At 50.0% G+C, this 21399-nt stretch overlaps 1 protein-coding gene across 1 annotated transcript in view; it reads left to right on the top strand.

Annotated features, from left to right (window-relative positions):
* Positions 1 to 7027: 7027 nt before the first annotated feature.
* PCNX3 (pecanex 3) overlaps positions 7028 to 21399 on the top strand; it is a 47797-nt gene continuing 33425 nt past the window's right edge. The window contains exons 1-7 of the mRNA XM_081841685.1: positions 7028 to 8074; positions 14140 to 14333; positions 14964 to 15066; positions 16487 to 16526; positions 17104 to 17199; positions 19056 to 20354; positions 21241 to 21370. Of these exons, the coding sequence (XP_081697811.1) occupies positions 7922 to 8074; positions 14140 to 14333; positions 14964 to 15066; positions 16487 to 16526; positions 17104 to 17199; positions 19056 to 20354; positions 21241 to 21370 (2015 nt within the window). The 5' untranslated portion in view covers positions 7028 to 7921. The remainder of the gene's footprint in view (positions 8075 to 14139; positions 14334 to 14963; positions 15067 to 16486; positions 16527 to 17103; positions 17200 to 19055; positions 20355 to 21240; positions 21371 to 21399) is intronic.

Genomic DNA, 21399 nt, shown 5'->3' with positions numbered 1-21399 from the left:
AAGCACCCTTAACAAACTGCAATTCCTAGGACTTGGGGGGGAGGGGTATCATGTGCCTTAAATGTGATTTGGATGTATTTTAAGTGTATGGTGTGGACCTGCCTCCATGTATCCACACTTTCCTCTTGTCCTTCGGTCCTAAACATCTTCCCTTGCAGGGCAAGGGAGCAGAGTAAGTCAAACCAGAGAGACAGCTGATCCAGAGAGACAGCTGATCAGCTGAAGTCTTGATAGCTCCTCCTTTCCATCTCTCTGACACACACAAACACAAATGTGTGCAGAAAACTTCGCAGCAGCACCCCATGCCAACATTCACGGCAACATGCAGCAATATATCCTATGCACACAGCAACACACATGGCATGATATGGCATGATTTTTTATTTATACACCACCCAAAGCCCCCCAAAGTGTGAGCCACATTAATACATGTGAATATGAAATAAACACACAATAAAGGTACCATGCATACAATAAATAAATAATATAAAATGAGTACCGGTATGTCGTATCCAAGCATGCACAGGAATGCATAACCTACTGCACAGGGTTGTTGTGAGGATAAAATGGGGAGGAGGAGAACCACATATGTCATTTGAGCTCCTTGCTTAATGCAACTTGGGCTGTTCACGGTAGAGCAGAGATTTGAACCACAGCTTTCCTAATTCCTCCCCCACATCTCTTAAACTTGTCACACTTAGTAAGCACCTTGCAGGCAGAGATCTGTTGTTTTCCGATCTGGTATAGCCGACAGCATTAAGGAAGTTTCTACTTCAAATGCTGCTTCAGCCATGACATAGGGGGCATCCTTGCCTCGTCCCTCTTACATTTTTCCTGTAATGGCATTATTTACAATCAGGTTTACAGTTTGATCTGTATAAATTGCCTTAATTCCTCTTATCAATGTGACTCCTAATTCCAATTTTTTTTCTAATAACTTAATTCATGGGCCTTAATTCATTTTTCTTTTGCGTCTTGAAAAGCTCCTCTCTTCTGAGTAGTTAGTGACCATAAGGCTAAGAAATAGCTGCAAGATTACATCCACATTAGGAAAGGCCATCTGATTTTTCCCCTTGTATATAATTTGATAAAGGTCTTTACGAGACAGAGAGTGCTCCACTCTAAGCCTATGGCTTTGTCTCACATACAGGTGATAGTGCAAAAGTTCATCAGTAAGTTTCAGGTCAATATCTTCTGGGTAGGCTTCCATCAACAGGTTGTATCCTAAACTTAATCTCTTGAAGAAAGCGCATCTAAGGCACCAGGTGCACTTCTGTCCTTTCTTTGCCGTTCCCTCACTCTTTGTCTCCTTGTTTTGTAGTTGACATTTGGCAAGGTGGCTTTTGCTTGTTTCTCAAGCTCTTCAAAATCATCTCTAATTTTCCTTTAAAAATCCAGAAGTGAACTGTACAAATTTACACAAGAACTCAATAACAGGTCTGATTTTTGAAGGGCTTCGCTGACCTTGTGAAAATGACCTAGCACACAGGTCCAAAAATGCAGCATAAACACAAATTCCAGTTCTTCCATTTTCTGCAAAAGATTGTTAGCTTGGACCCTGGTCTCCCCCTTCCCATTAACGTCAGAGTCAGGATGAGGTCCAGTTACCAACCTGCATTCTGGCCTCCTGCCTTTACAAGTAGTTCTGGACAGTCAACAGTGCAAAGTCTCATCGTCCTGGGGTTTTGAGGGAGGAGAGGTGTTGAGAGGTGACAAAACTAATTTCTAATAAGTGCCCCCCTTTATTTCCATAACAAGTCATTGAGTCTGTACTCTGAATAGTGACACCAGGGACCGAGAAGCTGCAGGGCTTGTCAGCCCAACCCCTGCACGGTCTCCTTAGGGCTGGCCTTAAGGCAATTGGAGCAATTTGGCCAAACTGGGCCCTGTGAGCCGCTCCTACGTGGGCCCCCACACCAGGGCAATCTAGATGGATTTTATTTATATCTCTAAGATTCCAATTTGGGCCACAGAGCTTCAAATTGGGCCCCACTGACTAGCCCTGAGTCTCATAGTTGCTGGGCCTGAGTTGCCTTGCCCTTGCATAAGTCTTGGGTTTGCAATTTTGGGAGACGGGACACTGCAGTGCTGGGGAACGGGCAGGCTGGCAAGGCCCCCTGGATGTAGAGGCCCTAGTTGCCCTGCCCTTTCATGAAGTCTTGGGTTTGCAATTTTGGGAGAGGGGAGACAGCAGCGCTGGGGTCAGGGCGGGCTATCAAGGCCCCCCAGATTTAGAGGCCCTAGGCTTCAGCCTACTTAGCCTATACGTAAATCTGGCCCTGGCCCCAGAGGACCTCCCTGGGCCCCACAGCCTCCTGGGCCGAGGTGGAAGGGCAGCACAAAGAACCCAGGCAGCAGGGAAGAACCCAGACAGCGGGAGGCAGGTCTAAGGCAGGGGTCTGCAACCTTTAAGACAAAAAGAGCCACTTGGACCCGTTTCCGAAGAAAAAAAACCTGGGAGCCGCAAAACCGGGAAGGTGACGTCGGGACGGTGCGTGACTAACGCACGCACCGCCCCCATGTGATGTCACAGCCAGTACAGCGCCCGCCACAGTGGGGAGTGTTGGGGCGCACAATGCGCCTTCTCCCCTCGCTAGTATCTGCCCCGGAGCCGTGGCAAAGGTGTAAAAGAGCCACATGCGGCTCCGGAGCCGCGGGTTGCAGACCCCTGGTCTAAGGGATCCTTGCTCTCACTCACTGCTCACCGCTAGGGAAGGGATGTTTAACCCCAGCACATCTGCAAAGAGAAGAACATGGGGACAGGTGAGTTTGTCTCTGAGCCCCTGGCAAGGCTATTCCAAGAGTTTTCTCCTGGATTCCAAGTTCTACTACAGGGGAGCAACACCCCAGGCCTTGGGGACCAATCCTGGCCTCCTGCCCGCAGAACATGGCTCCCCAGGGAAGGCGCCCCTCTCGCTGACAACTGTCCGCCCCGCCTTGCCCCACAGCCCAGCCCCCTGTTTCCTCCATTGGACCCCACAAAATGGGGTGGTCACGGGCGGCGGGGGTTGGGTTTCCAAATGCTGGCCCAGATGGACCTTGGGTTGGATCCAGCCATCTGGCTCTGTGCATCTTTTGACTAGCTGCCCCCCAGCCCATTCCTGCCCTCCTCTGTCCCAAAAAGGAGGGCCACTTGCTCACCTGACGCCATGGGCTGCTTCAGGCCTTGCAGGGCTGTTGCTGCGGCTGATCAGGCATCTTAAGCACCTTAACTTAGAAGAGAGGAGCAGAGAGCGCGACTCAGAAGGTGGCAGCCCCAATTCTTGGGGGGGGCGTTTGTGTGTGAGGAGGGGGGCATCTGGCCCAATTCTTTCCATCTCTCTGCAGTTCAGTGACCTGAAAGGGCATCACCAGAGCTGGAAAGAGGCAGCCCAGAGCATGAAGGGCTGGCAGAGAGACAAAGGAGGCCCCAAGTGCTATGGGTTCAAGAGCTCCAGCCCAAAGGAAAGAGAAGCATTGCCAGCTGTTAAAGGGCTGCTCTGCCTCGTCTTAGGACAGCCCTGCCCTTCCTGGAGAGGGAGGAGACCCCTAGGAGGATCCTCCAAGCATCAAGATGTCCCAGAAGAGGAGCAGAACATGAGGAAGATGGTGGAATCTTCCATGGAGCCAGAGAGACCCCCAGGAAGGGGGAGAAGGCCGATGTCGTAGGGCAGTTGGAGAGATGCAAAATGGAGCCAGGCAGAGGTGTAGCGGTTGGAGGGCTGCACTAGGAGGACCTGGGAGAGCAGGGTTCGAATCCCCACTCAGCCATGAAGCTCCCTGGTGGACCTTGGGCCAGCCTAGCCTACTTTGCAGGGCTGCTGTGAAGATGACAATTGGTGGCAGGGAGAACCATGAAGGCCACCTTGAGCTCCAGGGAGGAAAGTGGTCTATGAATGTCCTAGTAAATGTAAATGATGAGAGGGGAGAGAAAAGGGGAAGGCAGGGAAAGAGTGTGGAGGAGCTGAGCTCTCTGGAGAAGACTGGCCGGGTCGATTTCCAGAGAGCTAAGGCTGTGCAGGGGACCCCAGGACTCAAACCCCGCCCCCAGGAGACCAAGAGAAAGCAAAGGAATGCTACTTACAGTCTGCACATTTTGTTCACAAAAAATTCCCACCCTCCTCTCTAAACTAGTTATCTAAAATGCCCACCCACGCCTAACTCTGACCCCACCCCAAACCCCGCCCTAAGCCTAAGCCTAACCCCCGCTCTAACCATACACCCTAACTACTCCTCTATGTACAAAATAAATATATACAAACTATATACAAAATGTGCACAATGTACACAAAATAAACATGTAAAATAAAAAATATGAAAATAAATAACAAAAAATAAAATAAAAGTGTTAAAATAAAAAGTAAAATAAAATAAAATGAACAAATCAAATAAAATCAAAATAACAAACAAATGAACACCTCTCCTTATTGTCTCCAACCACCACCCCACCACCCCTCTCTCCTACTCAACTTGCCTCACTAATAACCCACAATGGCCAACTGCAAGTCAGTGGCTTTTAAGGGAGAAGCAAGAGATGTCACAAAGGAGGGCAGGTCCGTGGCAACCCCCCCACCTGGACATGGCCCCTCCTGAGAGGTGATGCTCCACTGTCAGAACTTGGAGGCACCTGCTGTTCCACCTGCAGCTGGGCTACATTTTCTCTCGGCAGATTCACTTCGGCATTTCACATCCTTCTTCGTGCAGCCCCATTTCCAAAGGGAGATCATCCCCACATCCTTCAAGACAGGCTAGGGGTCTCCATAGCGCAGGATTGGACCATCTGCTTTGCATGTAGGTCTTCTGTCCTGGGCGGCATCTTGGGGGGGGCAGCTGGGAATGTCACCCCCCATCCAAAACTCTGGAGAGCTGCTGCCCGTCAGTGAAGGCTAGTTGAAGAAGGATATTGAGCAGCTGGAAGGTGAGCAGAGGAGTGCTACCAGGATGATGAAGGGTCTGGAAACCAAGCCTCATGAGGAACGGTTTAGGTAACGGTATGTTTAGCCTGGAGAAGAGGAGACTGAGAGGAGAGAGAAGAGCCATCTTCCAATATCTGAAGACTGCAAGTTTGTTTTCTGCTGCTCCAGAGGGGAGGGCAGGAGAGGAGATTTGGACTAAACATTAGGAAAAACTTTCTGATGGTAAGACACTCTGGAATGGTGGTGGACTCACTTTCCTTGGAGGCTTTTAAGCAGAGGTTGGATGCCAATCTGCGAGGGATTCAGCTGCAATTTGGGAAGTGCATAGCACTGGCCTACTTTACAGGGTTGTTGTAACCACACAGGGCTGCTGAGCTTCCAAAAGTGCCTGACAAATGTTGAGCCTTCCATTTCATTGTGGGGAACAGCTGCAGCGCATCAGGAGGCGTCCCTCAACTTCCGTTTCTTCTCTCTCCTGTAGCCAAAGGGGCTGGACTAGATTACCAAATAACACTGTTGCTGTATGTAGGTTTTATTTTATTTTTTATCTTATATTTTGGAAATGTACATGCAGGTTGTTGTTTTCTTTAGTTTTTTGGGGGGGCCCCAAGAGAGTGGGGCCCTAAGCTATAGCTTGTTTAGTTTATACGTAAATCTGGCACATCAATCCCCAATCTCTCAGCCTCTGCCACCCTCCTCTTCTTTCTGCAATATGAGGATAAGAAGACCAGCCAGTTTTACAGGGTTGATAAAACGATGCTGAAGCGCAATTCTATGCACACCTTCTCAAAAGTAAGTCCCACTGTATTCGGTGGGACTTACTCCGTGGTGCTTTAGGAGGGCAGTCTGAGAATTAGGGACAATTTTGCAAGGTTGGCTTCCATTATATATATTTAGCAAGCAGAACATTTCAAAAAAATCTATATGCAAGCTGCAAATTACTATATTTTATTATGCCGATGAAGTCAGGACTGGATGGGCCCGACACCCCACTTCACCCCCTCTTGAAATTAGAGGATGATGGCAGGAGAGTAGGGATTCTGGCACCTTTGTGCAATTCCCATCCATCAGCTGCTCTCCTACGTTTTGAGGGATTGGGCCAGCCATAGAGGTTCGTTTCTCAGTGGAAGATAGGGCTGCTTCTCATTTTGAGTGAGCCAATCGAAAAGAAGATCGTCACCTAAAATCCCGCCTTCTCAACCCGCTCAACAAAAACAGGAACCTAGCAATGTGCGCGTGCGCACTGGTCCTTAGGGTATCTTCTTTGGCTGAATGTCCGCCCTCTTCCCCCATCGAGCTCCGGTTTCAGACACGCATGCGTATTTTTCACTTTCGCTCTCTGCCGTTGAAGATTTTAAGCGCGTGCGCAGGGCCCTGCTTCCTTTGAACGGGCACAGGGCGCTCCATATGTGCGCATGCGTACGAAGGTCAACGTGTGCGTAAGGCGCCTCCTCGTCTCTTAGAGGCTAAAATGGAAGAGGAGCATCAGTTCCTCTGGATAAGTCATTTCATGTTCCCATTGAACAAGCTTTTCAAGTGTCCTCTTCTCGCCGCAGAAGTTAGAGCTAGAGAAATCCAGGATTGTGACCGTGACTGGAGAACAAAGTTCCCGCAGCAGAACGAAGGGCAGCAGCAAAAAGGAGCTCGTGCTTTTTTCTTGTTGTTTAGTCGTTTAGTCATGTCCAACTCTTCATGACCCCCTGGACCAGAGCACGCCAGGCACTCCTGTCTTCCACTGCCTCTCGCAGTTTGGTCAGACTCATGTTTGTAGCTTCAAGAACACTTTTTTCTTACTCGGGTTTTATTCAGCGCGAATTCCCCCTCGTCACTCGCAGCATTCACGGATATTGAAAAACTCACACAACCAAAAATCCTACGCGCAGAAAGCCTCGAACTAGAAAAAGCGAGTCACTTCTATCTTTGTATCTGTTTTCCTTTTTTTTATAGTCGAAGGGGACTTTTCAGTAAAATACAGTATTGGGATTTTTTTTAATTGCGGAGACAGACCTCACTGACTTCCGGTTCTGAAACCGAAATGTATCTCTCTACACTTTTCATATATCTGCGATCACGTCAAGAGCGACACCCCCATCCATGCTCTCCCTCTTGACCCTTCCCTTTTACTTCCTGCCTGCAAGGGGGAAACAGAAGAGGATGGCGCATGCGCGGTGCCGTGGCTGCTGCTCCTGCTGCTTCTCGGGCTCCTCTTCCGGCCTCCCCAGCTCCTGAGTAGGTTGAGGCACCGGGAGCCCCTCTCTGCTCAGGCCAAGTAGGGCTGACCTTTGACCCCGGAAGTGAACTGGACTTTGACTCCCTTTTATATTTTTTGGAGAGGGGGGCGGCCGTTCTCCGGCTTAATTTTGCTCTATACTTACCCAAGGGGCCCCCTAGCAATTTCGGGGCTGTCTCTTCCCGCCTGGGCCAGGGGTCCCAGTTAGCACCCCCAGGGGCCACTTCCGGTGCAGGCTGGCTTGGGTTTGGGGTTCCCTCCGTCACTAGTTAGTGTTTTGGAGCAGCTTGTGCCATATCGAGCGTGGTCCCATTTTGCCGTCGTCCTCCCTCCTCCTTCCAGAGGCGCACGAATCCCACTGCAGCCCTTGGGAAGATCCACCAAGGTGCCCTGGCAGAGACCCATTTTTTGAAGCCAAGATGGCATGAGTCTCCATAGTGAGCCTCCATAGTGGAGAAAGAAGCTTCTCCACAGGGGAGGTTGGGGAGAGGGGGGGATGGTTGCCCCGAGCGGGAGGGGGGGATAGTGGTGTGGTGAACTGGCCCTGCTGAATGGGGCGCATGGACCTTTGGTGAATTGCCCCCCTCTCCCCACCCCGCTGCTGTAGGAAAGGGTTTGTAGAGAGAGCTGAAGTAAGACCCAAAAGTGGGGAGGAGAGGGTTCTGGATTCCCCAGGCCTTGTGGATCATGGGCCTCAAGCTGCCTTGATGAAGGAATCTGTGAGTGCCAGCTGGGCAGTGGTGTTCCCTGAGGAGGAGGAGGAAGAAGAAGAGGAAGAGGCGGCCCCACCGTGGACATGGGGTCGCAGGTCCTGCAGATCCTACGCCAGGGCGTCTGGGCTTCACTGACCGGTGGCTGGTTCTTTGACCCGCACCAGAGCACCTTCTCCAACTGCTTCCACCTCTATACTTGGATCTTCCTGCTCATCTTCCCTTTCCTGCTGTACATGGTGAGTCTGGGTCTCAGTAGGCTGCGGGGGGGGGGGGGAGGTGTTGGTATACTGGGGTTAATGTCTGTAGCACTTTTCAAGGTACAAAGGGCTGTATAGCAGGAGCCTTCCTCCTTGCTACTGCTTATACCTGGAGAAGCTTTCCCTCCTTATTTATTCACTCATTTCTTTGTCGTCTTTCAAGGCACAAAGGTACTGTATAGACAAGAACGTTAGAAGCTCTTGAAATTTCAGCTTCTTGCCTCAATTAATCCCAGTGGCGGCTCTCCGTTTACTCTCATAGCCTGAATCTTTTAGTTAAGATAGTGTTGTCTTTGCAAAGTGAGAAGCTTATAAACAGAGAAAGGAATAATTACTGATTGAATTTCAAGATGGGTGGATGGACAAGTGGCTTGGAATGCCTTGAATTTCAGGTCCAAGATGGAAGAGTCCAATGCCTGACTGATTGTCTAATGTGACTTAACTAAAAACATGGAGTGGAATATCTCTTCCCACCCCCCACCAGCCTTTTCTCTTTTTTGGACCAGCTTCTAGCTCTCATGGCTTCCAAGCAATGCCATCCTGGTGCTTGTTTGAGGAAATCTGGGATCTTGTCTCCTTGTCAGGAATCATCCAGGGAAGAAATTTAGCTGTTAGCTCTCACAAAAGTCATCTATTCCTGCAGGATCTGTGCTGCAGGATTCAACTACAGCCTACCTTGAGGGATGGCTGTCCAGCTTCTGCTTAAATACCACTAGCAAAGGAGAACTCACTGCCTCCTGAAGTAGTCAGTTTCACTGTCAACCAACTCTTGCTGTTAGGAAGTTGTTTCTAATGTTTATCCATCTGCTTCCCTGCAGTAACTACCCATTTGTTTAAGTCCTCTCCGCTGGAGCACCAGGGGTCAAGCCTGCTCCATGTTCTTCTGCATGACAGCTCTTCAGATATTTGAAAAATGCTGTCATCTCTCCTCCCCTCCCCCCATTAATTTTCTCTTGCAAGCCAAACATATACAGTTTTCTCAATAGTTCCACATTGAACTTCATTTACAAATCCCTTGCCGACCCAGTTGCAAACGTTCAAACCAAAAGCCAGAGTCTAGTCCTGGCAGTTTTAGCAGATACCGTATTTTTCGCCCTATAGCACGCACCATCCCATAAGGCGCATCTAGTTTTTTGGGGGGGAAATAAAGGGGAAAAAATATTTTCCCCCCAGGCGCGGGGCGGGGGCGGGGGAGGCCCGCCCGAGCTTCCCCCGACCCCAGCCCCCAAACAGGCAGCTCTCTGCAAGCTGTGGGAGCCCAGCGCTGGCTCCCGCTGCTTGCTGAGAGGTCCGCGAAGCCTGGACGCGCTGATCTCAGCGCGCGCAGGCTTCAGCACGCAGGCAACTCTCCGCAAGCAGCGGGAGCGCTCCCGCTGCTTGCAGAGAGGTCCGCGAAGCCTGCATTCGCCCCATAGGACGCACACACATTTCCCCTTCATTTTTGGAGGGGAAAAAGTGCGTCCTATAGGGCGAAAAATACGCTAAGTAATATTGCTGTATGGGACGCGGGTGGCGCTGTGGGTTAAATCACAGAGCCTAGGACTTGCCGATCAGAAGGTCAGCGGTTTGAATCCCCGTGACGGGGTGAGCTCCCGTTGCTCGGTCCCTGCTCCTGCCAACCTAGCAGTTCGAAAGCACATCAAAGTGCAAGCAGATAAATAGGTACCACTCCGGTGGGAAGGTAAACGGCGTTTCTGTGTGCTGCTCTGGTTTGCCAGAAGTGGCTTAGTCATGCTGGCCACATGACCCGGAAGCTGTACGCCGGCTCCCTTGGCCAATAAAGCGAGATGAGCGCTGCAACCCCAGAGTCGGTCACGACTGGACCTAATGGTCAGGGGTCCCTTTACCTTTACCTTTACCTTTTAATATTGCTGTGTAATGAGCAGAGACTCTGAGGACCAAAACTAGCTTTGGGGGGTGGGTAGTAGTGGTTATTTGCACTACAGAATACTCCCGGTTCTGGCAAAAATCTTTCCAACCGTTATGCACTTTGGGAGGGGAGTTGCCATTGGCAAACTAGCAAGTGTGTGTGTTTGTGTGTTAATGGAGCTTATCACATAAGAAGAACCCTGCTGGATCAGACTTGCATCTTGTTTACCAAAGTGACCCCCAACCATTCCATCAGGAACCAGCAGAGGGAGCCAGTGTTAGAAACTGAGATAGGAAAGCTAGGAGCTAAATGGCACCTTAAACCTAGGTTATGGGTGCAACAACAGAAAGTCTAGGTGCACTTTTTTATAACCAGAATACAAAGCTGAAAATGAACAAATTGCAGCTAAAATATTATGTTTATTTTTCACATGGTCTAGTCCTTCCCGTGCCCACCCCCCTAGTATTCTTAAGAGGGTCTCTTCTGCAGTCTTCAGAGTAGCTGGAAGCGGGGAGGCAGAAAAAGGTCCTCCTTTCCTTCCACTCTGCAGTTTTAATCTGAAATTGTAGGTGCAGTACTGTGCCCAGAGCTCAGAAACTGCTCGCACTAATGAAATTCTCTTGCAAAATGCGCCTAGAACAATGGGAGTTTCGAACACTGGAGGGAGCAACAGGACTAGGGCCTAATCCAGCCCTTCCTGAACTGCTTCCATTCTAGCCAGTCATTATTTGTTTATTTATTACATTTGCATCCCACCTTTCCTCCAGAGAGCACAACTTTATGCTGTGTTCTGTTTGATACTGGTTGCTTTGATACTATTTTTAATACATTTTTTGGCATGGATTGATTTTATGTTTGTGCTTTGCTGATTCCTCAGTTTTGCAAACACCCAGAAGACTTTGTTGATGAGTGATGTAAACCAGTGTTAGAAACTCAGGTATATAAGCTAATTGCCAAATGTCACCTTAAACCTGGGTTACGGTTGCCAAAATGGAATGCCTAGCCACCTTTTTTTTTTACAGTGACAATTATTATTATTATTATTATCATTATTATTACTATTACTATTAAATTCATTTCTATATTTTAAAGAAAAAAATCTCAAAGCAGTTTACAACACATTAAACCTTAAATAAAACAATCCAAATTAAAACAAACTCAAGCTTCAAGGAAAACATTTCAGATACAATACTTCTATAAGTGCATTTTGCTTTCCCCATATATATTTACTGACTTAATTCCAGGTAGGGGATACCTTGTGACCAACAGTTGACAATACAATATAAAGGTTATGAGAATGTAGAAAATAAGGCGAGGAACTAATGTATACGCAGCTATGCAAGATGTAAAAAGAACTGCCATGGAATGCTGGGTGGGAAGTCTAAAAGATCTATTGTATAAAAATGGAAAATGATGTAATTGTAAAATTGAAAACTTAACATGTGTATATATATAGAGAGAACATATATATAGAGAGAGAGAAAGAGAGAGAGGGAGAGCTGCCCCATAGCAGAAGACCTCTAGGAAGCCAGTGTGGTGAAGTGGTTAGTGTGTTGGATTAGGACCTGGGAGATAGATCAGGGTTCAAATCCCCACTTAGCCATGAAGCTCACCGGACGACCTTGGGCCAGTCACAGCCTCTTAACCTACCTCACAGGGTTGTTGTAAGGATTAACTGAGGAGTGGGGAGTGAACCATGGACTCCTTGGAGTAAAAGGTGGGACATAAACGCAGTGAATAAGCTCTTCTGCTTGCCTGCTTACGAAAGCTGGAAGGGCCAGCCAGATGGAGAGGACAGTTGCCAACCTGGCATCCAGAGATCTCTACATGATTGTAGCTGGACCTGCACCAGTTGCAAAATGCACCTGGCAAATTTTGATCACTGGTATAAGCACACTGTAAGTAAATAAATAAATAATAAAGAAACCCCAAGCCCTGGGAATTTAGTTACTGTATTGTGTCAGGCACAGTCTTGCCTTGCTGTTTGCAGTTGCTCCTTGCCAAGCATGTGAGAATCATAATGGGAAGGTGCTGTGTGAAACTGGAGCTGGACGGCTGGTGCGGAGGAGGGGGGAGCGGGTCCTAGTGGCATGGGTATCTGTACGTGGCTAGTGCTGCCTGGTGCCCGATGACTTTGACTCCCCTGCCCCAAATCTCTGCAGAAGGCTGAATCCTGAAGGATTGTTCGTCTTGCTTAGGGGAAGCTTGAAATGCCTTCTCCCAGCAATGTTTTCACTACAGGTCTGGAAAGTCAATGCTACTTCTGAACCTGCTTCGCCAGTGTTAATTTCTTGTCAATTTTCAGGTAACAACCCTGGAGAGCTGCTGCCAGTCAGTGTAGACAGTTCTAGTTGTACAGTGGTCTGACTTGGTATAAGGCAATTTTCTATGTGCCTATACAGAGTTGTGGGGAATGGCTGTAAATGAGTGGTAGAACATCTGCTTTGCATGCAGAAGGATGGTCCCAGATTCAGTTCCCAGTACCTTGAAGTAGGACTCAATTGGGTATAGGCCCATTCTGTGCAGTTGAGAATGGAGGGAAATCAGGGGTTCTGGGATACGGCTGTCAGAACATCACTTAATAATGGCCAGGTTTCTCTGAGTCACCGCTGCAAAGTGTCTTTGGGGTGAGATATGATGGGGTTGCTCAGGTGTGGGAATTTCAGTGGCCTAATCAAGAGTGCCGCAGAGGATGCATTCCTGTAGATTCTTTCCAGCTTTGGGACTAAAATAGGCTTGTTAGCAAAGCATCACTGCTGAAAGCAAATTGCTCACCAGTGTCCTGTTTGGATTTTGCCGCTGCAAGTCTGCAAAGCAAAATCCTCAGTCTGAATAATGCTCAGAAGACTCTCTGTAATAAACTGGGAATCTAGGTATCTGGCAACCCTGTCTGATGGGCAGGGTATAAGCAAAAAGTTGTTATTACTATGATTACTATTATTACTGTGTTGTTGTCATCAACTCTGACTGGCAGTGGCTGTCAGGCAGAAAAAGAGTGCTTCCTGTATACTTGAACTAGAGATGCTGGAAATTGAAAATGAGGCCTTCTTGGTATAAAGTATATGCTCCTCCACTGAACTGTGATACCTCTTTCTGGACCGTTAACCTTAGAGCTCTCTCTCGGCATCTGGTGAGGGAATTGAGCATCCTGATGTTCTCAGCATTCTTTTGAAAAAGATGATGAGTTTCTTTCTGCAGATAGCTTCAGTCAGGCTCAGTGGAGCTCTTTAGTTAAACATAGCTCTTTTCACCAGGTGTGGGAGTTAAACGTAAACATTAAAACATTCACTCATGGTGTCTGCACCAGCTTGAAGTTATAACACTGCCTTCTACATTCTCACAGTTAAAAAAATGTTTTGCTTCAAATACCTGCACCTGAAAAAGAGTTCTGTGTAGCTCAGAAGCTCACTTCTGTCATTCTGAAAGTGAATTGGTTCCAAAGAAGTACTGTGCCATTTGAACTGTGTTTGTTCGAAAGTTATAAAGGCATGGATATTCAGGTGTGCTTCTGAATCTGTTTCTGTTGTGCAAAGAACAGGTGCTGTGTGTGTGTGTGTGTGTGCGTGTGTGTGCGCGCGCGCTTGCGCTTTATGCAACCTATGCTGGGCATTGGGCTGCCACCAGATTGGGCTGCTGCAATGCACTTCCTGCGGGGCTGCCTTTGAAAATATACTGGAAGTTGCAGGTGGTGTAAAATGCTGCTGCCTGGAAAAGACAGGCTAGAAAATCTGAATACATAGCTCCGATTTTTGTGCCAATTGCATTGGCTGCCAATAAGTTTCTGGGCTCAATTCAAAGTGCTTGTCTTAACCTTCCAGACCCTAAATGGCTTGGGACTGGATACTATTGTGTTTGTGCACTAAATATCTGATTCAAAGATCTTTCTTGAATGCCTGCTCTTCAGATCAACTAAGCTGGTGTGCACAGGAGATGGACCTTCTCGGTGGTAGCCCCAAAACTCTGGAATTCCCTTCCAGTTGGATCATGCCTTTCCCTTTCGTTACAATAATGTAGACCTTTTTCCTTCCAGCTACCTTTAATACATGCACTAAAAAGCTGCGCATTTCAGAACAGTGCACTCAAAGTGGTTTGTTGATTTCTTTAACATGGATGCTAATGCCTGCGGTATCTTTATCTACTCCTTTTTATGCACAGCCATCTTATTCCCTGGCAGGTGATGCCTCCCAGTATCGTGGTGGCAGGTGTCTACTGCGCGGTGGTTGCCACCTTCTTCACCACAGTCAAGACCATCAACTTCCGCCTGCACACCATGTTTGATCAGGGTGAGATTGTGGAGAAGAACTCTGCACTCGCAGATGGTGCCAAGGCTGAAGATGGCGCTGCAGCGGACGAGGGGAACTTGGCCAGGTGAGCAGGGATGTGAGAGGGTACATCTCAGCTTCTTGCGGTTGGGCGACTTGCCTTTGCCCTGCCTCTCTTCTTGTCTCCCTCGTACTGTACTCCATTACTGGCCAGATTATTTTTTTTATTCTTATTTGATGTGACTGTGTTGCTTAAAAACATAAGGTGAGCCTTGCTAGATCAAGCCAAAGGCCCATCTAGTCCAGCGTTTTGTTTTCAAAGCAGACAGCTAAATGCCACAAGAAGCCCCAAAGCAGGATCCGAGTGTAGCATCACTCTCCCCACCTGTGATTCCCAGCAGCGAGTATCCAGACGCATATTGCCTCCATCAGCTGGGGACAGAATTTAGCTTTGTGGTCTAATGAATCCCATTTAGCAGCATAGGAACTTAAGAAACTGCCCAATACCAAGCCAGACCGTTGGTTCAACTAGGTCAGCGTTGTCTACAGTGTCTGGCAGTGGCTCTTGAGGGTTTCAGGCAGGGGACATACCTGGATACCCCGTTGAGGATTGAACCTGGGACCTTTGACGTACAAAGCAGATGCTATACTGCTGAGCTATAGCCCCTCACCAATCAGTATTGTTTGTAATTTTAAACTTGGCCCTGGCTCCATTCCTCTCCCTCTCTCCTTGCAGAGACCCTGGCGGGGTGGAGATGACAGTGTTTCGGAAAGTCAGCTCCACACCTCCGGTGAGATGCAGTTCCCAACACTCTGTGTTTGGCTTCAACCAGGTCATGGTAAGAGCGAGGAAGCTTCTCTAAGGGTTGGAAAATTGGGTTCTGAGAGCACTGGTGGCGTTATTGGGACCACAGTCATCTCCTTTGGCGCGAGAAAGGATCAAGGGGGTAGCACCGGACCTGGTACTGCAGAATGAGCTGCTGAGACATGCCACCTTCCTTGGAAGCTTTGGGGGGGGGCGGCGGGATGGCATAGGATGCTGCTGGGAAGGTGTCTGGCAGAATTGCACTGTCTGCTGTCTTCTCATTCTGCGACTCTAGGATTTATTTGCAGAATATAGAAGGACAGATGCCAGGCTCTGGATTGTGCATTGCAGAATCTTGTATGAGCTCAGCTGGATCAGATCATTGGCCTATCCTGCTTCCCCCAGCGGCCAGCCCTCTCCCACTTGTGACTAGCATTCAGAGGCGTCAGGCTGCCTCTGACCCTGCAGGCAGATTACAGCCAATGGGACTAGTAGCCCTGGACAGCCTTGTTCTCAGTCTGTCGAATTGCCTTTTGCAGGCCTCTAAACTAGTGGTCGACACTGCATCTTATGGGAAGTGGATGCCATCATTTAGCTTACATGCTTTGTAAGGATGTATTCCCTTTGCTCTTAATATCCCACCACTCAGCTTCCTTGGATGACCCTGGGTTATAGCATTGTGAGAGAGGGGGTGACCTTGACCCTGTTATCCCACAGTTGCTTCCCTTCCCTTCCCTTCCCCCAAAGCCCCCAATGTTTAAGCCTTTCCTTTATCTTGTTTGTGTAAAAGACGTAGCTGAGGTTAACTCAGCATGCGCAGACTTGTGGACATCCCAGTTTTCAGGTGGGTGGCCTGGCAGTTGCTGATGCTGCCATCCCACAAGGAAGGTGCAAACCTGCTCAGAAGCCCAGGACTCCCAGGGGTCACTCATTCAAGTGGAAGCAGAATATGTGTAATAAAATGAAAAACGAGAACAGCAACAATGATAAAAACATCTGAGCCCTGTCCTTCAGCAGGGAGGCACTCAAATGCTCTGGTTGAAATTAAGTGCTGCACAGAGCAGTGGGGTAAGGGGTCAGGTGCTTGGCCCTCCAGGGGGTGGGCTGCACTTCAGCACAGGATCAAGAGATCCTTGCATGAAGGGTGCCCCCACTTCCCTCCACCTGGACCTCAGACTTCGTCAAGAGAGTGTTATGGACATAGGAAACTGCCTTATACTGAGTCAGAATATTGCCTACACTGGCTGGCAGCAGCTCTCCAGGGTTTCAGGCAGGATTCTCTTCCAGCCATGCCTGGGGATGCCAGGGATTGAGCCTGGGATTTTTTTTGCGTGTGCTACACTCACACTGAGCTCTGGCTGCTCTGAAAGGCGTGGAGGTCCAGCCTTCATTCTCGCCCTCCCTCAATAATCTTTCTGTGAAATAGCAGTTTGATCTTTCTCTTTGCCTTTTAGGACCTGCTGCCCCACTTGGAGGACGGGAGGCCTGTAAGAGGTGAGACTAATTCCCTCTGCCGATTCTGTCCAAAACATGACACCATGGCTTCATTTCAGTTATAAATCAGGGGCAGGGGAGGGGTGGGAGAAATCCACTCTGCACAAGGCGCCTTTGCAGCAGATGGACTTGCGTCTGATCCTCCCAGCACTACAAAACTGTGGGCACTCTGCCGTTTTCTGGCCGCTTTCTGATGTATGTGTTTCTGAATAGGGGCAGAAAGTGGCCCTGATGTTCTCACCTCCTGAGCTCGGCAGGAGGCGGTGGGTTTCTCCAGCCATGTGCCTTGAAGCAGGGGCGGGGCAATTTGCAGCCCTAGGGCTAGATCTGGCCCTTGGCTTAATTTCATGTAAGGGGGGAGGAAGGGGGCTGCACTGCCTGTGACCAGTATGCAGCCCCCAGCAGATTATGCCCAAGGGAACGTGGACCTTGGTAGAGAAGGGATGCCCTCATCTGCCTTAGAGCAAAGAGCCCTGGTTTTATAGCTGAGGTTGGAGGCATGTATGAGGGGTGGTGAGAGGGTGGGTTGTCTGCGATGGGGGAAAGTCTCTCAAGCTCCTATCGCTTCATCCTACAGACATCAAAGAACTTGTTCGTGAGCAAGGCAGCAACAACGTCATTGTCACGGCAGCTGACCGGGACATGCTCCAGCACTGTTCCCCCGAGAACCGTGGTAGGTCCCTGGCTGTGGTTGGTGGGGCAAGAAGGAGGGAGGCCCTGAACAAGATGGGAAGAAGTAGTTTTATAGACTTACAAAGCTGCCTTCTTCCAAGCTGGGCTGTTCATCTGTCTATCCCAGTGTTTCTGCTCTGACTGGCAGTGGGTTTCAAAGGATCTCAACAGCCATCTGGTCCAATCCCTTAGGATTACCACACCCCTGCAAGGTGGCCACCCAATCTTTGCTTAAAATCCTCTAATGCACCACCTTCTAAGGCATAGCACTGTTCCACTGTTGCATAGCTTGCACTGTCCAGAAATTCTTCCTAATGTTTTGTCAAAATCCCCTTTCCTGTAACTTGGTTTGGGGCCTTCCCTCTGGAGCAACAGAAAGCATTTGCACCATCATCTGTGTGACAGTCCTTTTGAATATTTGGAGATGGTTTACATGTCGCTTCTCAATCGCACCTACATATTCACATCCATCTGTTCCTCATGAGACGTGGTCTCCATCACCATCTTTTTTGCTACCTTCCTCTGGCGTGTTCCAGTTTGTCAAGATCTTTCCCAGCCCTGTCACTTGGGAGCCTTTTTTCATATATAATATGTACAGCTCCCCACCCCCGGCAAATATTATACAAAAAGAGAAGCAACTCGCCATAGGCGACCAGAAATTCTATGCAGGCGAGTGAGTGGGCTGACGGAGGAGAGACAGTTCACTCCATTCCTTTTCCGTGCTAATCATGGAGTCTCTTCCTCCATGATCAGCATGGAAATGCAGCAGCACAAGAGGGCCAGAGTGATCCATCCTCCCTCTGGCAGCTCACTTGGTAGAAGTCTTAGGCAACTTCCTATATTCCTATTGCTGCTTCTCAAAAAGAGGAGTGTCTGTAATCTTCCTGCTTGGAGATTAATGTGTGGATTCCAGGCTTTTTCAGACACATAGGATTGTTCCTAAGAGTAGACCTATTGAGTGCTGCCATCAATAGACAGTGAGCTGGATATCTCTTGTTCAGTACAAGGAACTTGTTGCCCTGCTGTTGGCAGCTGTGTGAGTGGAAACAGCACTCCATTGAGAGCACTTCATGAGGAAACAATTCGAGACTGTCTCAGAAAAGCTAGCTTGACGCGATCTGGCCTGTAGCAGTGTCAAAAAGACTTGCTTCCCACGGTAGAGTGGTCCAAGGCACTTGGAAGCGGTACCATTTTGAATCAGTGCTGTTTCCGTTCTCATGTTTTGTTAACAGAGAGTCAAATCTCAAGCCCCCCAGTTACCCAAGTGACACTCTGGAGTGATTTCACTCTTTTGCCTGAGATTTTGGGCAGAAAAGTTGTGTTCCACTTTTATTTATATTGTTGTGCTTATTTATTTTTGCTTCCTCTTATCATCAGTGTACATACCATCAACTGTACATACCATGTTTTGACTCTGCTTGGCCATAGCGACTCAGATATCATTGCTCCAGATTCATATCTCTACCCGTCATGCTCCCATTGCAGGGGTGGATCTACTGTGAAACTAATGGAGCTTAAGCTTCAAGGCCCCTAATCCTGGAGGACCACAGAAGTGAATAGTTCACATTGCTTAAAAAAGGGGGAGGGTTAAATTTTCATTCCCAGAGTTTGAGAGTCAGTAGCACAGATGTTGTAAAGATTGTGGTAAACAACCCCATTGAAGAAGATAACAGCAGTTACCTAGATTTCACTTCTGGTTGCAAAGGGTCCCCGAAGATGTAGGCCCACCACTGACCCATTTTATATGCATACATCCTTGGGTGTGGTTAAGATCCCAGCCAGCTAATAAATGTCCCTGTCTTGAGATGTGCACTTGTGTGTAATGCCCTCCTCCTCTCTGCCTCACCCTCTCTACAGCCAGTGATGTCACGATGGTGTCTGCTGACGTGGAAGGTGCAAGCGGAAGCCTGCTGCCTCTTCCCAAGGCAGAGCCCCCTCCGGCTGGGAGGAAGCAGCCTCCCTCCCTCCCAGCGCAGACTTCTCTACAGAGCACAGATTCCTCAGAGCAGTCTCCCCCTCCTGGGGCAGGGCCCCGGGCCCCTCCGCGCTGGACTGCCAGCGAGTCGGAGAGTGTGGGGGACACGCCGCTGAGCCCTCTAATCAAGAGCAGCTTGAGCGAGGAGCTCAGCCAGAGCTTCCTGAGCCTGGCGTTGCCAGAGGCCGGGGGTCACAGCCGCCGCGAAAAGCGCTGCTCCGGAACAGACTACCAGCCCTTGGAACCCCGCCCGGAGCGGCCCCTCAAGGCCGGCTCTTCGGACAGCTGCTTCAGCGGCACTGACAAAGAGACCCCCAGCACTCTGAGCAGCTACCGCAGCGAGAAGACCAATTCCACCCACTTGGACAGCCCCTCGCTTGGCCCCGGCCCCGGAGAAGGGGCACGGGGAGATGAGGGTGGCCCTGGCATATCCCCACCCCCCGATGGCGGCAGTGACACAGACGCCCTCTCTGACAGCGAGCTGCTGCGCTCCCCTGAGCTGGGCCTTCTCGGGGAGCTGAGCTTTGACACACAGAACACCCTCAACTCCCTGGAGACGGTCAAAGGCGACGGTGAGCTGTGGGGGTGCCCCGAGCCAGAGCAGGTGGTCCGGCCAAAGGAGTTAGGCCTCAAGGGCCGCCGGCGCCTCTCCCGCAAGCACGGCAGCTCGTACCTGCCCATGCGCACCCTCCTGGACAGTAAGGCTTACGCCGAGGGCTTTTTTGCCGACGAGGACTCGAGCGACTGCAGCGACCTGAGCCGGGCTTCCAGCTTGCACTCCCAGCACAACTACAGCACTGACACCTCCTCCAGCACTTCCTGCTACTCTCCCGAGCGCCACCCGCCCACTCAGCATGGCAAGCAGTGCCTCCCTGCTGCCGAGGCCAAGCCCCCGCCCCTTCTGCCCCCCGAAGGCGCCACCCTCCCTCCCCAACATTCCCATTACGCCCAGCGCTCCGGGAGCACGGCCAGCGCCAAAACCCACGCCCGTGTCCTCAGCATGGACGGGAGCCACATGGAAGTGAGGCCGGCGGGCTGCCTCACGGTCTCCAAGTCGGATTTGGAGTCCCACGCAGGGAAGCTGACAGCGGAGCAGGAACTGGGCAGCGCCGTGCGGAGCCAGTCTGCCAACCAGCCTGGCTGGAGGGGGGAGCTGCAGGCCGAAGGGGCCGTCGGAGGAGGTGAGTCCCCGAGATATTCCAGGTGTGGCTTGACTGCCCAAGGGGAGAGCTCACAATGTTGTTAGAAAAGTTGGACACCACTCCCAATCTCTGCCCAGCCACGGCCAGATTCCGGGGGGCTCTCGGCACTCAACCCAGGGTCTGTGTTCCTTAGAGAAACAAGACACGGTGGAGGCTGTCATAGCTTTAAGATATTTGGTTTATTTGCATATACAGTGGTACCTCGGTTTATGTACTTAATTCATTCCGGAGGTCCGTTCTTAACCTGAAACTGTTCTTAACCTGAAGCACCACTTTAGCTAATGGGGCCTCCCATTGCTGCTGCGCGATTTCTGTTCTCATCCTGAAGCAAAGTTCTTAACCCGAGGTACTATTTCTTGGTTAGCGGAGTCTGTAACCTGAAGCGTATGTAACCCGAGGTACCGCTGTATCCACCTTTAGTCTGCAGGGAGAGGAACTACAGATCTTTCAGCCTGGTCATCTCGAAGGGCTGGTTCCCCACAGCAGTGCAGCGCTGCTCCCCCTTGGTTCCTCAAGGCATCTCTCCCAGCCTGCCTTCAGCCAAGATCCTTCTGCCCTTTATTTCAGCTATTCCAAGGCTCATGCCAAAGGCCCCCAAACACTTCCTGCGACATCACACCCAGTTGCCCAGCTTTACAGGCAACTTGGGCAGGGAACACATCGTGACCCTGGCCACCGCGATGTTATCGCCAGTTCAAAATGCCTGAAACCACTATCACAACCTGAGTACCATACCAGTTTCAGATCATTTGCCGATATATTGCCCAGCCCTAGTGAGGAGCCGCCTGTCACCAGAATCTGGAGGCAGCGGAGGGAGGGTGGGGGACAACTACAGCAAAGGATCGCCTGGGCTTTTCTCTTGCAGCTGCCACTGGAGAGGAAGGGCCCAAGCCTGACCGGTCCAGCAGCATCAAGCGCATGCAGGCCATAAGGCGACGGCATAACGCAGGCAGCAACCCCACCCCCCCATCCTCAGTGATGGGGTCCCCGCCCAGGTAAGCACCGCGGCACATGCATGCACTTC

This window comes from Podarcis erhardii (genome assembly GCF_964252035.2).
Source record: "Podarcis erhardii genome assembly, chromosome: 15".
Taxonomy (NCBI): Eukaryota; Metazoa; Chordata; class Lepidosauria; order Squamata; family Lacertidae; genus Podarcis; species Podarcis erhardii.
The sequence above is the reverse complement of the archived record's forward strand: the minus strand, read 5'-3'. Positions and strand labels throughout refer to the sequence as shown.